Here is a 17,317-nt window from a genome sequence, read left to right as displayed (position 1 = left end):
ACACAACTAGCCTGGCACTATAGTAAACACTATCAAAAGTGGCTCATTGATGGTGAACAAATCCTTTGATCACCTACAACCACCTTTTTGGTGTTCTTGACACCTGATAAATACAAATTTCATTCTACTGCCACCATGGTTATCCATCTACTAGTCAGAGCAGTTATGGCCACCGTTTCTCTCTCTTCAAGGCCCAAGTTTGCATGTAAAAATTAGGTTTTCTACATAGGGATGTGCATTCAATCAATATTCCTTGGATCAGTAGTTATTGTTCTCTGTAACTTGAAGATAGTGGTTGAGTTTTAGGGTTTTACTTGAAGTCTTCTTAGTTATGCCTAAGCTATAAAGACAAATTTTGTAACTCTTTCAAAGAGTCAGTCTTTTCTCTAATTCTATATCAGATGTATTGCATACTTTGCTACTATAATTTCCTTTTCCTTTGAGTGAATATATATCTCTATTGTACCTCTTTCTTCCATTAATATATTGTGCAATATCATCTTGCCTTCTATTAATGTGTAAATTCCATTCTTCAACTTGTATGTTGTATCTATTTTTCCTTTGAATGATATAGAGTGAAGCTTCTTCCTTGTAACATTTTTTTGGTTTCTAATCTACATGTGGTTGTTGAGTTAAAGAAAAGATTGAATCTATGTACTTTGGGATTATATTGATGAACTATGTAGTTCTAGGTAGAGATAAGACTGAACATATTATTTGGTGTATCACCCCTCTAGACTAGACTAGGTAGTTTGATTTCATGCATTTCCTTCTCCCTCTTCCTTCAAGAAGTAGTTAGGTGCATCCTAATAGTGAGGAAGTCGGCCTTCTTCGGAGACTCAATCTCATTGTTCAAGTCCAACAACTTGGAGATTGTTTCAATGTTTCACAAGGTTTCCTTTAGATCAAACTTCAGACAAGGGTGCAAACTTTTGTGACAATAGTTTTTGGCATGCCAGGTGGGACAGTTTCAAATTCATAAATCCACTAATTAGCTAGTTTGAAGATCCATTCACTAAGAAATTGGGTGTTTTTCTCAGTGCCATCAGCCTTTAGAGGCATTCATCTAACACCATGGTGACTCTCTGAATCTATTGGTTTCAATAGACCAAATGCTAGTATGATTTTCTATTTTTATGTTACCTCAAAATTTCTATGAAGGTGCTTGTTTGAATGCTTTACCATGAATTTTTTTTCATAGAGATGCCTCCCACTTCCCCCATATCATGAAGAAGCTATTCCTCATCCCTCCCATTCTCTATATCAACCACAACTTGGTTATGACCAACGTGATTACCCAGAGCATGAGGAGGTTGATTTTACTCCAACCCATCATGTCATCTATGGCCATGAACTTGTAAAAATTCCCCCCACCAAGTTCATCACATTCCAAGAGTTCCAGGAGTCGTAAGAGAGGAAGAAAAAAACAAGCTCAAATGTTGATCACTCCTTAGGTCTGGTCTCTCCTACAACATCAAATGATCAACCTGCAGTCTTCCATAGAACCCTATAGTGATCCTAGGATAAAGGTAGGAGAGCTTTATGCCTACATAAAAATTTTGGACCTTGGATTTGCTGACATAGATAATATTTTTGAATTTGTTCATAATCCTTATGATGATACTAATTGTGGGGATTCTTCTGATATCATGCTCATTATGACTACTTGGCTTGATGATTTCTGTAATGAGAGGGAGATGTGGAAGAATGATCCTCATGTTTGCAAAATGGTGCCTAAGGCCCTTGATATTTTTAATGAGGCTCACCAATCCCTTCTCAGGTTGCAACAAGAGGAAGAAATAAGAAAAAGACAATTTGAGGGGGATCTTGCAAGAAGATTGTCTATTGCGAAAGAAGAGACAAGGGTCAAGCTTGCTCAAGTGTAAGAAATTGAAGCACAAGAACCTCTAAGGAGAAAATTTACTAGCTTTAGAAGGAGTGAGCCTCCCCAGATTTCTATTCCTTGTTGCAATGATCAAGAGCCCACAACTCCTCAACTTGATGTTGAGTTGCTGCCAAGGGTGGAGAAGAAAGAGAAAAATGAGGATGAGGTTGTTCCTACTCTTAAGGAACAAAATTTGGCTTTTGATTCTAGGGTGGAACCTAAGGGCCTTCTACAAAAGGAAGAAAAGCCAAACCATGTGTTGCAGTAGAAGGTCTCCCATGATATGTTGGAAGAAGAAACATTGCCTAAGTTGCCCCAAGTACATGAGTTACGGGTTGCTGCTCATGAGCCAACACACGCTAGAGAAATATTGTTGCAATAGCTAGAAGAACAATGAAGGTAGTTTGAGGAAGAGCTTGCAAAGTAGTTGGAAGCCCAAAAACAAGAGCATGAGGAAATTCTTGCAAGGGAATTGGCTACACAAAAATAAAGGTGTGAGAAAGAACTACAAGTGAAGCTAATGATCATGTTGTCTGCTACAACAGAGACATCGAAGGAGACACATCCTTCTTTTTCTTCCACATCACAAGAGCCTACACAAGTGCAGGAGTTGCAACCCCTTGTTTGCAAGGATTCACATGGGCTAGAGGGGGAACATATGTTGCAGCTGCAACATGAAGAAACACACACACCACTAGCCATAACATCAGAGCTAGCCCCTACTAGTTATAAAGATTTGGAGGTTGCATATCACAACAATGTGGTCGAGGCTGATTGCCTATACCAAATGCCATCCAAAGGATGTTGCATAAGGCATCTATCTCTACAACAAATTAGCAAGTTACCCTTGGTCATGCTTACTCTTGAGAATGAGGGAGAATCTTATAAAGAGGACCAAGTATATTTTGCTCCACAATGTAATGCCCCAATGTAGGAAAGCTTTAGTTTCAACATTGGGGAGAAGGTGTTCCATGTAGTAGTATGCTTGTCATACTTGTTGATTCATTTGATTGCCCATGTGCATGAGAGAAAAAAATCAGCTTGTAAGGAATGACAACTACTTCAACAAGCTAGTCAGTGGCTTTGTTTAATTTTTTTTGCATTGTAAATACTTGTACATAGTGGAGTAGGTGTTTTGCAACTTTCCAAGAACTGCACGTGCACAACTATTCCCTCCTAGATATAGAAAATTTTGTAGTTTGTTGGTTGCAGAGGTAGATTTTATGAGCTTGCAGGCAGGATAGTGCATCTTTCTTTTTGGTAACTCCATGCCTAATGGATTGCTTAAGGCCACTGATCTATGCTTAGCAAGCAAGCATCCCCTTTGAGTCTCCAAAAAAGTTAGTCATTTTAGAGCCCCCCCTTGTTCCCATATCACCATCACTAAATCTAATTTGAGATACATGTTCATAGTGCCAAGGTTTACACAATGCATTATAATGGCCAAAACCTAGTAGAGCCCTATTTCTCCCCTTCATGTCATAATTGTGTGTTACTTTTTTGGAGGGTTGAGTTACTCATGCACAACTTAAGCTGGGTCTCCCCTTACTAGGTTTATTCACTTTAAGCATTTTCCCACACCCCTTTTTTTATAAATTAAATCATACATTTGTCACATGTTTTCCCTAAGTCCATTTTCAATGGGACCCGATGGTGGTGACATAGTGGTGGTCACATGTTGGCATTTCGGGAGTTTATGGAGCATTGAAAGAAAAAAAGTATAGTGAGACCCCGAGATAGAATCTCCATTGTCGTATCTTTCTTGATCTAACAATGCTTGTGTTCTCATGGGGAAACAAAATATATATGGTGGGTCTAGTGATGACATTGTGTGGTGGACAGGTGTCGACAGTGCGAGAGTTTGAAGAACATCCTAGGAGGTCTCAATGGATTTGAAGGAATCTTTCCCCAAAAGTTTCAAATGCCCAAAATGTGACCACGTGTCCTTGGGAACTTAAGTGGAACAATTTTTCACGATGGCTTTTAAGCCCAAGATCGATGGTAGAGATATAATGACTGATTATAAGATTGTCGTTCACTCTTCATGAAGGTGAATAAGGATCTACAACCCATAGGTGTTCTCGATGAATTTGGCATGAATGAGATGGCACCACATGTCCAAGCTGTCTAGGTAGGAGACTTTTCAACACTTGGAGATGATCTAGCATGATGCTTTAAAGATATAAGGACAAGTGGCGAGGTTGACTATTGAATTCAACTGACTTGATGACACAACTGACCTAGCACTATCATAAACACTATCAAAAGTGGCTCATTGATGGTGAACAAATAATTTGATCGCCTACAACCACCTTTTTGGTGTTCTTGATGCCTAATAAATGTAAATTTCATTCTATCACCACCATGGTTATCCATCTATTGGTTATAGTAGTTATGGTCGCCGTTTCTATCTCTTTTAGACCTGAGTTTTCACATAAAAATTAGGTTTTTTTGCATAGGGACGTGCATCTGATCAAATCTTCCTTGGATTAGTAGTTATTGTTCTCTACAACTTAAAGACAATGATTGAGTTTTAGGGTTTTAGTTGGAGTCTTCTTAGTTATGCCTAAGCTATAAAGGAAAATTTTGTAACCCTTTCAAAGAGTCAGTCTTTTCTCTAATTCTATATCAGTTGTATTGCATACTCTACTACTATAATTTCCTTAGCCTTTGAGTGAATATACTTCTTTGTTTTACCTTTTTCTTCCATTAATATATTGTGCAATATCTTCTTGCTTTCTGTTAATGTGTTACTTCCATTCTTCAACTTGTATGTTGTATCTATTTTGCCTTTGAATGATATAGAGTGAAGCTCGTTCCTTATAACATTCTATTGCTTTATGATCTACATATGGTTGTTGAGTTAAATAAAATATTGAATTTGTGTACTTTGGGATAATATTGATAAACTATGCAGTTCTAGGTAGAGATAAGACTAAATGTACTATTTGGTGGAGCACCCCTCTAGATTAGACTAGGTAGTTTGATTTCATGCATTTCCTTCTCCCTTTTCCTTCAAGAAGTAGTTAGGTGCATCTTGATAGTTAGGAAGTCGACCTTCTCTATAGACTCAATCTCATTGTTCAAGTCCCACAACTTGGAGATTGTTTCCATGTTTTACAAGGTTTCCTTTAGGTCAAACTTTAGGCAAGGGTACAAACTTTTGTGACAACAGTTTTTGGCACGCTCGGTGGGACAGTGTCATGTCCCCTTTTCAAATAATAAAAAAATAATAATCTTTGCTAAGGTAGGCAGGCCCAAAAAAGTGAAGTTTCGAAAAAAGGGGGTTAATCTTTGGAAACCGTTGGACTAATAAATGAAAATTATTATTAAAATATGTTTCATTAACCTCTCTTAGACGTGAGTTATGATTATGCCCTCTTTTAAGGGGTTTGGAGGCATTTTGGGGGATTCCAGAACTTGATTTTTGCTCATTCTTTGTTATTCTTCAGAGGCTGCCAAACCTGTGGAGAAGGAGACCCAAGAACGGGAGTTTGCAGGTTTCCAGGGAGACCCAAGAACGAGAGTTTGCAGGTTTCCAGGAAGGCTAAGGATGGGAGTTTGAAGCCATTCCATGTGCATGCTCATACAGAGTTTTCCTTTGTGCTGAACAGTGCAGATTTGTGGGTTTTCGGGTGTGTTTTTGGTATGAGTTTGGTGTTTCCAGTTGAGTATTTCATATCAGTTTGGGTTGCTGTTGTATTTCAGACTTTAAGGTGTTAAAATAGATCTGAATATATGTATTGGCATGTGATTAAACTTCTGAGATAGATTATTAGTGTTTTTGTGGTGTTTTCGAGCATTTTTGTGTTAATTTCGGGAGCCCAATGAGCATAGTTTTTGTCCTACATTTGAGATTTGTTGTGTAAAGGCTATATGGATCTGGAAATATCATGTTGTAAGCTGTTATGCTGCTGAAATTTCTGTAAAAATGTCCACTTTCAGATTTATTAATAATAGGTGAAGCTGTGAAGCTTTTGGCACAATTTTTGGCATACTCTATTTGGGGTTTCTTGAGAAATTTGGTGGATCTTTGTGATATTAGTTGTTTGATCTTGAAAATCTGATTAGAGGTTGGAAATATCATACAAAATAAGAAAAGGGACATTTCAGACAGTTTTGGATTCATAAGTTTGCTAGTTAGCCAATTTGAAGATCCATTCACTGAGAAATTGGGTGTTTTTCTCAATGCCATCAGCCTTTAGAGGCATTCAACTAACACCATGGTGACTCTATGCATCTACTGGTTTCAACAAACCATATGCTAGTTCACTTTTTAATTTTTATATAGGTGCATATTTTATCAAGACAATTACACATAAAAAATTGATAAAGTGACAAATAAGAGAAAAAATTACTTTTGACTGACCCAATTAGATCTAGATGTATTCATTTTCATCCTATTTAAGACTAAATGTAATTTATCAAGCTATCTGTATAATTAATCTATGTGAAGGATTGATTGTTGTTCATTAAAGTATTACATTAAATCCAAGATATATTTAAATCAAACCAAACAATATTGAAAAGACTAATCTATTGTATTTGAAAACTAATTTATAGTGAAAATGCTACATGAAAAAAAGACCATTAGATAACAAATATACTAAATTCCAACAATTGTGTTACTAGTTCTTGCATGCAAATCAAAACAATTTCTCTGAAAAACAATACAATTGCATTGATTATAGATCGCATATGGCCATGTTTCTTATGAAAAAAAACTCACAATTTTTTTTACTTAGAACAATTCACGTTGAATTCATTAAAATGTATAAACTAAGAAACTAGGGAGAGAATAACATGAAAATATACAAGACCATCACAAGAGCCATAATTCATTTAAAAAAACTTAATCCATGTAATAGAAAAAATGGAAATAAAAATAACTAAAAATAAATAAAAACCAAACATCTAATGCAATGAGCCTTCATTACTATTTTTGATTCTATTATAATGCTTCTCTTATAATTTGGTGCATAAACACATAAAAAAACTTAAAATAATGATACAAGACTCGATTCAAAGATTTTGGTTTAAAAATTGGACAAATGATAGAAATTCACAAATATTTTTTGGTTTATGGGACAAAGAAGATCGACTTGGACTTGAGACTTGATCAATAGTCATGATGACATGAGAGAAGTTATTTGAGGACAAATGAGAAGGTGACATTATTAAGCAAAGAAGAAGAAGAGTGGGAAATGATAGACAACAAAGTTAAAAGAAATTAGTATAGAACATTTTAAGTAGGAAAAAAATGGAAAGGATAAATTGTTAATCAGATGAGGAGAATGGAAGCAAATGGAGTTAAGTGGAAGATAATTTAAAAAAAAAATAATATAATCTTCCACATATTAGCAAGTGCAAAAGTTAGGTGGGGAGGAAGATTTGATAAGTTGAGTGATGAGTGGAGAGAGAAATGGGAAGGTGAAGGAGTTAAGTGGGCTTGAAATTTCACCCACATTTCATAGATAATTAAATGAATTTAGAAGGCAAGAGCCTACAACACAATGGTAAACTGTGAGCTTCTTATCTTGGAGGTCTCTTTGAAACTTGATGCAAAAAGAAAAACACATTCAATTCCAAAGACAACAACATACTATATGACATATTGTGGAAAACTACTATTTTCAATTATTAAATAATTCATTAATAAAAAAAACTCAATTAAGAGGAATTCCAAGAGAATGATTAGTCTTGGTTAAATAATAAAGTTATTCAATAGTTTTAGATGAAAAGTTAGTAAAAGGTGTCATATAAGTCCAAGGACAATATCAAATGATTTTTTACTTCAAATGAAATCAATATAGGTAATTGAAAGGAAATGTATAAAGTCACGATTTACATTTTGAAATTCGAAAAAGAGCTCATTTCTCAATCCATAAAACTAGCTTATAATTTCTTATAATTTGTAAATCATAATTAAAATGATGAATATATAAACTAAAGATCAAATATAAGCAATAAAAATAGAACTTATAAAATTAAGATAGAATATTTTATTTAACAATATTTATGCAAAATAAAACGAATGCTTATTGAAAATAAATATGTCAAAATTCATTCAAAATTAAATAAGAAAAGTACAAAAAAAATCATTTTCACATTACACAAAATTATTAATCTTTCTTAGAAATGACTTCTTTACTTCCTTCTTGATTTTTATATCAAATCTAATAATTACTGAATAAATCAAAGATTTAAAAAAATTTATACTAAAAATTAAGAACTCAAATTAGTAGGATACAATCTCAAATTCATATTTTATGATGTCAATTTTTATTTTTTTTAATAGTCAACAAGTTGTAATTTCTATGAACCTAATTTAATTAGTAGGATACAATCTCAAATTCATATTTTATATGTCAATTTTTATTTTTTTTAATAGTCAACAAGTAGTAATTTCTATGAACGTAATTTAGACCACAACTTTCTTACTTATTGTGAAAGAGTAAACATCAAGAAGACTCGACATACAGATTAATTGATTTTCTCTTAATTCATTGCACAACTAGATCTCATAAAAAATCCTTTAATGATTGAGAACCATTCAGCATGAGCATAAGCTAGAACAAGATTCCATTGTCAAACCTATCATTTGATTTGACATCATCAAATTTCATGGAGGGCAACAGAAATCCTCAATGAATGGTTGAAGAGGAAATCATGAACGCCAACCTCTGTAAGCAGGCATCGGGTATCTTGTATTTGATGGACCATGCACATAAATCCTTTTCGCAATTAGACTTCAAGGCATATGGGCGTGCACTACAGGATTGCGCAAATAGCAAAACTCTTGATCGAGGCAAGCAATTTCATGCAATTCTAATAAAAAATGGATACGAAACGTTGGCTTCATTTTTGAACACGAACCTTGTTAACATGTATGCCAAATGCCAGAATACAGACCTTGCACGCCGAGTGTTTGACAAAATGGCCGAACGAGGTGTCGTATCGTGGACTGCTATGATCGCAGGTTATGTTCAAAATGGCGATTGTTGGGAATGTTTAAAACTTTTTTCTCAAATGCAAATGCAAGAGAAATTCTTTAAACCGAACGAATTCACCTTTCCTTGCGTGCTTAAGGCATGTGCTGGCCTAGGTAGAGATGGTCTGTGGCTCGGCAAACAGGTACATTCTTGCATTGCCAAATTTGGGTTTGATTCTGATGTTTATACTGGTAGTGCCATTCTAGATATGTATGCAAAATGTGGTATAAGTAATGATGCGCTTCAAATGTTTGAAGAAATGCCTGGGCGCAACATCGTCTCATGGAATGCCATGATTGCAGGATTCGTTACAAATGGTTGCGGTGACGAAGGTTTGAAGATGTTCCAGAAGCTGATAGAAACAGATGTTAAACCAAATTATGTTACTTTTTGTAGCTTACTAAATGCGTGCGTCCAGGCATCCTCACTCGAACAGGGGAAGCAAGTACATGGTCACCTTTTGAAGAGCGGATTCGAGTCGGAAGTGACTGTGGGTAATGGATTGGTGGATTTGTATGGGAAATTAAATCATGTTGATGATGCACGCAAACTGTTTGGCATCATGCCTGAACGAAATGCGGTTTCCTGGAGTGCAATGATTGCGGGATATGTTCAAAATGGATACAGTGGAGAGGCATTAAGTATCTTCTCACAATTGCATCGAGAGGGGAGTGAGGCAACTGAGCATACAAGTTCAAGTGTTTTAAAGGCATGCGCAGTCTTAGCCAGTTTGGAGCATGGGAAACAGGTTCATACTCACATTATCAAAATGAGAACAGTGTCAAACGTTTACATAGGAAGTGCACTAGTGGATATGTATGGGAAAAGTGGAAGCATAGATGATGCATCCCAAGTTTTTGACAGAATGCCCGAGAGAAATCTGGTATCATGGAATGCAATGATTTCAGCATGTTCACAGCATGGTCATGCGGAGAAAGCAATCCATCTTTTTGAACAAATGCAATGTACTGGGTATAAGCCAAACTACATCACATTACTTTGTGTGCTATCTGCCTGCAGTCATGCCGGTTTAGTGGGAAAAGGTCTTTCTTATTTCAATTCCATGAGTACAGATTATGGCTTAATGCCAGAACCAGAACACTATGCGTGCATAATTGACCTTCTTGGCCGAGCTGGCCTTCTGGACGAGGCTTTGAAGTTTATGAAAGGAATTCCATTGGAACCCACCCCTTCTATGTGGGGAGCCTTGCTTGGTGCTTCTAGAGTTCATGGTAACATGGATTTAGCAAAACAAGCAGCGGAATGCCTTTTTGAGTTAGATCCCGGAGACACTGGCACACATGTTTTGCTGTCAAATATATATGCTGCCAGTGGTAGGTGGGATGATGTCGCAAAAGTAAGGAACGCAATGAAGGATATAGGAATGAAAAAGGAGCCAGGATGTAGCTGGGTTGGGGACAAGAATAAAGTGCATGAATTTCATTCGAACGATAGAACACATCCATTGACAGAAGAAATCTATGCATTGGTGGAGAAATTGAGTGGCCAAATGAAGGAAGCAGGGTATGTGCCAGATAAAAAATTTGTGCTCCTTGATGTTGACGACCAGCAAAAGGAACAATTTCTTTCTTACCACAGTGAAAAGCTAGCTCTTGCATTTGGGCTTATCTCCATACCATATGGGTTACCTATCCGAATCACTAAAAACCTCCGCATATGTGGTGATTGCCATAATTTCATCAAATTTAGCTCTGGTATTGTCGGAAGAGAAATAATTGTGAGAGACACTAACCGCTTCCATTGTTTCAAGGATAACCTTTGCTCTTGTAGGAATTACTGGTGATGTAAAAGAACAAGTGATATCATATTGTGCTTGTCCCTGTCTGGATCATGTATACATTTTCCTAGCATATTGTCAGAAAAACTGGAAACTCACGGTGCCAGTTGTTGAATTGTCCACAGTTGAACATGCACTAATTTATCTGTGTTCTCATTGATGCACGCTTATGCATCAAATCATCATAAGTTACTCCGTTATTCGTCTGGCTATCTGCAGAATCTTTAAAACCACAAAAGGCAACAAGAATTGTGCACTTCATTTTGCAGGATTTGTCCTTGGTTACTTTTCTCAGAATATATAGTTGAAATAGGAGTCACAAATTATATGCGGGATGTGTTTTTAAAACAAGAGCCACAATGGAAATGCTACTTGCTAATTTTATTCTGTTCTCAAAATCTTTGATATCTTGCCATCTGCAAAGCATGATTCAGTGTGTTGGCTGTCTAGGTTTGAACTTTGAATATGGTGAGAGTAGTTCATTCTATCTATTCAAGCCTATGATGTTACATTTTTTGCGAGGAGGGGACTGGTGTGTATGAAACACAGTTTGGAAATCGCATAGCTGTTTTTATGAACTTTTGGCTTCTGCACAAGGAATAACACCCAGCAATGACAAGCAAGTCACTCATATGATGTAACTACTTTCCATCCTTAACTAGTGCTGGCCATATATTGGGTGTTAATTTCTATAACCCAGCTTTGGATTACAAAAAAAGAAAATCCAATTTTTTGAGGGTTTGGCAGCAAGTGTTTGATATGAGGATAGGCTTGAGGGTGCTTCAAACTACTTCCAGTGGCAGGTTTGGATTATATCAGTTTTCAGGGAGAACAGGTTGTAGACCTATGCTAGTACAGTAGTGATTCCTCCAGTGAATGATCCTATTGTCCTAGATTCACATGAAACAATGGAGGCCAAGGCACAAAGGATTATCCTTGATGGGGTAAGAGATCACTCGATTCCCCATCTATCAAGAAAAGACACTACCAAGGAGATGTGGGATACACTCACAAAACTATATTAGAGAAATTATTAGAGTTGTAAGATGATGCTCAAGGACGAATTTTATTGTACCAAGATGTCTTGTTGCATCCTTATTTTTGGCTCAATTTTAAATGTTCCTTTATAGCCGTCGAGGCTTCATGCGAAGTTGAGTGATTGGTTAAATTAGTTAGTCGTTATGGTTTCATGTGAGAATGAAGTGTTGGTTATTCATTATGGTTTCACAGGAAAATGGAATATTGGTCAATCGTTATGATGATATATGAATTGGAAATGGATGGCTAATATGGTCATATGCTGTGATAATTTTGACTTCGTAAAATGATGAGCAATATGTTGTTACCATGATAAATTTCCATCTTTGGTAACATGGCGAAAGGGAGAAGCATTGCCAGAAAAGGAATTGGGCACGGGGGCACCACCTACAATTGAGCCAACAGGTATGAGTCTTGACCAACATGGCTAAGGGAAAAGGGCTAGGCAAGCAGGGGTACACCAAGGGACTATCATGAGCTAACTAGGGTCAACACATTTAATAAGGTAATAAAAGTATTCACTTGAGCATGAACAAACTAAGATTAATTGTAATTTGCATTAGTAAGTAAACTATCATAATAAGAAAACATAAGGAGTAAAATTATTACTCCATCCTAAGTCAATATTTTATTATCATTTCATTTTATGGCAATGGTTTTAATATTTCATGTCATTGACCTTTATAAGTTCAGCGGCCATGTTTCATATATTCATTCTTCAGACCTTATAATGTTCGGTGACTACTTAAAAATATTGCCACATATGTGCCGATGGCTTTTGATTGTAACTCCTTGCCACATTCACACCTCATGCTCATAACTGGGCATGCAGCTGAGAAGGCGAAGATCTTTTTTTGTGATGGTTCATATTGAGCAACACACATCATAGGTAGAGTTATTACCATCTCATATGGCCTACATTGTTTTTTAACACATTGCTTCACATATTCTCTGTGAATCCTTCTCATATGGCCTGCATTATTCTTTTTACACATTGCTTCACATATTTTCTGCGAATCCTTCACATATTTTTTGCAGTTGCATACTTGCTGTTATTATCATATTGCCGTGGATAGTTCTTCCTCCTTAAATATGGAATTGGGTGTCACTGTGGTTAATCACACGATACTTTCTGCACTATGATTAGTAGCCTTGAAACTGTGTCACCAACATTGCTTAAAGGTCAACCGAGCATTTCAAGAGGCAAGAATACAGTCATGTCATGAAAATATTTCTGCTTAATTATGCTCTTTAAATGTGATACAATGAGGCTCGTAGTTTTAGCCTGGTATTAGAAGGCAGCGCTAACATTGATAGAGCCTTGATCTAAAACATTCTAATGTTTTTCATTTGTATAAGAATTGTAAATATGCTCTAGATCGATCAAATTGTGGACTTCGCATATATACATTTTCTTGTCAGAATTGTTTTTTAACTTGGAGTAATATCCGATCGTGCAAGCTTATACAAAGGTATCTTCTATATGCTCTCTGAGATAAAAGACAACACCGTTATGGAAGACAAGAATAAATTACAAGTATCATGAATCTATTGTTAAGCCATAAGCCTAGAACGGGCATAATGTAATTGGCTGTGATTATACAATGCTTAGATAGTCACCCCAGGAATTCATCAAGGAAGACCAGCAAGGTCGAGATGAAGGGTGTGTACTGATAATTATTGAACCACGGGTTATCCCTGCATGTTAGAGAAAGAAAATCAGTAAATAATAAGCAAGTAATGAAAATGTTTTAAACTAAGTTAGCTCATGGTAGTCCAATGTATAGGACTTGTTTGTTAAGGCAAGCGGTGTGTTGACTCTCTAACACCAAGATGCTTAGCGGTAGGACAGGGTGTCCCATACCTATTCCCAAGTAGGGAGGGCCTTTCTTAGTTGAGATTGTGTGGGGATGCTTAAGGGACCTCGGTTGGGAGGTTAAACTCTCGATAATGCTTCTCCTCTCCACCAAATGCTAAGACTTGCACAAAACAGAGATATGATCCTCATTTGATCATCTTCTTTTAACGGGCATTTTCCCTTTTATGCACTTGCAATTTCAGTTAAAAGTTATGTTTAGATGGTTAATAATCATTTAAGCAGTTAATCTCTTTTCAATCGACGAAGATTCAATTAATCAGTTGTAACCACTGATTCCCTTCATTTGAATGTGTAAAGTAGTTGTTATAACCATTTTTCAATTGAACAAGAAATGTAATTTGATTATATTTAATCATTTCAAGAGGAATGGGAAAATAGCTTGTTACATAGGGGGTGTCAAGATTTGCATTCTTAAGCCTTCACAAATAATGGTGTTATTCTTAATATGTTATTCAATTACACTTAATTATGAAATTATCTTGTGATGGTTGCAGTTATTTTCTTCAATATTGATCAGTTGAACTTGGTAGAAAAAGATCTTTTTCCATCAAGTAACAGTTAATTATGATGGCAATTATATATATGGCATTTGTTGTTAAAATGCTCCTTCAATTGTTAGCTAAGATTTTTCCAGTTATTCAGTTATAACTGTTAATCTCTTTCATATGAACATGTAATTATAGCCTTTAGAACTGCCTTCTCACTCTCATGAATATGAAATAATAACTGTGTTCCATGATATGATAGTTATAGCTAAGGCTGGGGAAAAGGGGATGTTACATGCCTAATGAGGAAATCAGGCAGAAGGTTGAAGATGAAGAGAATGTTGATCTTGTAAGCAAAGGAAAGTAGAAGGCCAAGAAAGGGTCAAGTAAAGACTCTTCTTCCAAGTATGAGACAAAGAAAGATTTAAGTGAAGTGAAGTGTTATTGTTGTCATTATTTGAGTCACTATGTCGACTAGTGGCCAAGTAAGAAAAGGAAGAGGAAATAAAAGAAATAGGTTGCAACTACTATAGAAGTGGACAAGTTTGCAACATGATTTGAGAATAAGCTTTCACACATTGCACGTCTCTCAAGTTCAGTTGCCAACAATGTGTGGTATATTGATAGTGAGGCTTCTTGTCACATGACAAGAGTCAAATAGTGTCTCACCAAGTTGGAGGAGTTGGATTTCTACATTGAGCTTGGAGATAATACCAAATGCCATGTAACTGGTGTCGGCACAATCAAGTTTCAAAGGGAGTCCAACAAACCTCTATTAGTGGAGGATGTGTTGTATGTCTAGGCATGGCAAAAAAATTAGTTTTTTTACGTACTTTGGAAGACAAGGGTTACATCATGACCTTTGAAGGGGGGAAGTCCATATCCATCCCAAGTATTCCAAGGTAGCAAAAGTAATCAGTGTCAGGGATGACAACTTCATTTGGTGACAATTTGAGCCAACACATGCACTAGTAAGCAATAACAGAAGGCTAGGAGAATTGTGGCATAGGAGGATGGCTCTTCACTATGGACCAGTTGATGTGCTCAAGGAAATAGTGACGAGGCTGCCTAAGATGAAGGTTGAGAAGCATGAGGTGTGCAAAGGTTGGACTACTTTTTTGAGCAGTGACACTAGGTCAAAGGGGATTTTGGATCTAATACACTTGGATGTGTGTGGATCCATGTAAAGAGTATCCTTGGAGGGGTATAAGTATTACGTTACCTACATTGATGATATCACTAAGAAGACAGAGATATTTTTTGAAAAATAAAGATGAGGTCTTCAGTAGGTTGAAAGAGATTAAGGCTCATGTAAAGAACCAAACAAGGAAGCAGATCAAGACATTGAGGTCAGATAATGGAGGCAAGTATACCTCAAATGCCTTCAAGGATTTTTGTTCTCAAGAGGGTATCAAAAAGTAATTGACAATTTTGTACATCCCTTAGCCAGAATGGGGTTGGGACAAGGCCATTGTCTTGATTAGGATTTGCCTTAGTTTTTATGGACAAAGGCTTATAATACTGTTGTACAGTTGTAGAATAGGAGTGCACACAAGGTTTTGGGCATGTTGACACTAGAAGAGGTGTTCAATGGGAAGAAAATGAACTTAGAGTACATTCACTTCTTTGGTTGCCTTGTATATTATCATGTTCCTATGGAGAAGAGAACCAAGTTAGGACTAACTACAGAGAAGGGTGTCCTTGTTGGGCTTAGTGAAACTTCTAGGGCCTATCGAGCTTACATTTCTTCTCTTAGGAGTACAATTGTACATAGAGATGTGAAGTATGGGGAGGAGAGGGCTCTTCGGAAGTCTAGTAGCTTAATGGAGATTCTTGAGGAGAAGCAGACACCCTAGGATGAGGTGCAGATTCCTTTGAGCTCAGTCATACAAGTTGAAGAATAGAGTAAGTAGGCAAAGAAAGTGAATTAAGAGGAGAAAAAAAAATTCCTTAGCCTTAGTTTTTTGTCATAGGGTGGAGTACGACAGCTGAGTAGACACTAAGAGAGGCCCATGAGTATGTTGGTGCTCTACAAGATTCAGTCTAATAGACAAAGGTTCTCGAGTGCAATTTTGAGTATATGACACTTATGAGTGAACTAGTTGAGAGGAAGACTTCTAGCTGTCAAGAGGTGTCCAAACACCAGGTATGGAGGAGGGATTCTATGGTGGAAGAGTACTCTTTCATCGTAAAGAATAGTGTGGGAGGTAGTGCTACGTCTAGAATGCAAGTGGTTAGTGGATTCAAGATGGTTGTATAAGATTAAGCATGCCACCGATGGTAGCGTCAAAAAGCTCAATGCTCACTTTGCAGCTAAGGGTTTCGCACAAAAGGAAGGGATTGATTATGGCAAGACTTTTGCTTGAGTAGTCAGGCACTCATCTAGTAGGGCCATTATTTCTATAGCAGAAGAAAAGGTTGGAGGATTCACCAAATGGATGTAAAGGCAACCTTCCTCAATGGAGTAATTGAGGAAGAGATATACATAGAGCAACCAAACATTTCTAAGGTGCATGGGAGAGACCATGTATGTAGGATGAGGAGAGCATTGTATAGGCTCAAGCAAGCTCCTAGGGCATGTGGTATGCACATATTAATAGTTCCTTACAAAACTTGAACTTCACCTTTAGAGAGGTGGATCCAGACCTGTACTACATTCAGGTGAAGGGCGACTCTCATGTTGGTCTTGTATGTTGATGACTTGTTTCTTACAGGGTCTAAGGAGCTCATAGCACAATGTGAATAGGATCTTCCAAGAGAGTTTGAGATGAAGGACTTGGGCTTGATGGATGTTATCAGGTATAATCATATGTATCGTCAAATGTGTTAGTAATTGTTAATTATGTTGTTGGTCATTACTATGGCCGAGGGGTAGGTAGTTATGGTCATGTTGTGTTAGTAATTGTTAATTATGTCGTCGGTCATTACTATGGCCGAGGGGTAGGTAGTTATGGTCATGTTGGTTTACATTGCACCCCCTTGGGGTTATATGTACAGTCTCTCATATGAAAGAGAACATTATTATTGGTATCATTGATGTTGTGCTTATCACTTGATGTAAACTTGATTGATATTAAAGGAAGATATGGCAGTTCTCTGATGCGGCATTGCACTTGTATCTGTTATAATTCTCTATCAGTAATATACAATAGTTACCTTTACACCTAGGTGGTAAATATATTACTATCTCTATTACCTCTAGAAGTGACAAAATTTGGATAGTGAACAAAAAGCAACGGG

The 17,317-nt window shown here is 36.7% G+C and overlaps 1 protein-coding gene across 1 annotated transcript; it reads left to right on the top strand.

The window, feature by feature from the left end:
• The first annotated feature begins 8,402 nt into the window (after window positions 1-8,402).
• On the top strand, window positions 8,403-11,825 carry LOC149556722 (pentatricopeptide repeat-containing protein At4g14850-like). The gene has a single exon (XM_089831210.1). The coding sequence runs from the start codon at window positions 8,537-8,539 to the stop codon at window positions 10,679-10,681; it is 2,145 nt and encodes a 714-aa protein (XP_089687336.1). The 5' UTR covers window positions 8,403-8,536; the 3' UTR covers window positions 10,682-11,825.
• The last annotated feature ends 5,492 nt before the right edge of the window (window positions 11,826-17,317 follow it).

Source organism: Cupressus sempervirens, chromosome 5, assembly GCF_028749045.1.
Source record: "Cupressus sempervirens isolate cs-2001-9-10 chromosome 5, ASM2874904v1, whole genome shotgun sequence".
NCBI classification, from domain to species: Eukaryota; Viridiplantae; Streptophyta; class Pinopsida; order Cupressales; family Cupressaceae; genus Cupressus; species Cupressus sempervirens.
The sequence above is the reverse complement of the archived record's forward strand: the minus strand, read 5'-3'. Positions and strand labels throughout refer to the sequence as shown.

What these genes read in the sequence shown, in the direction of transcription:
- LOC149556722 (XM_089831210.1), top strand. Translation starts at nt 8,537, where the DNA reads ATGGTTGAAGAGGAAATCATGAACGCCAACCTCTGTAAGCAGGCATCG.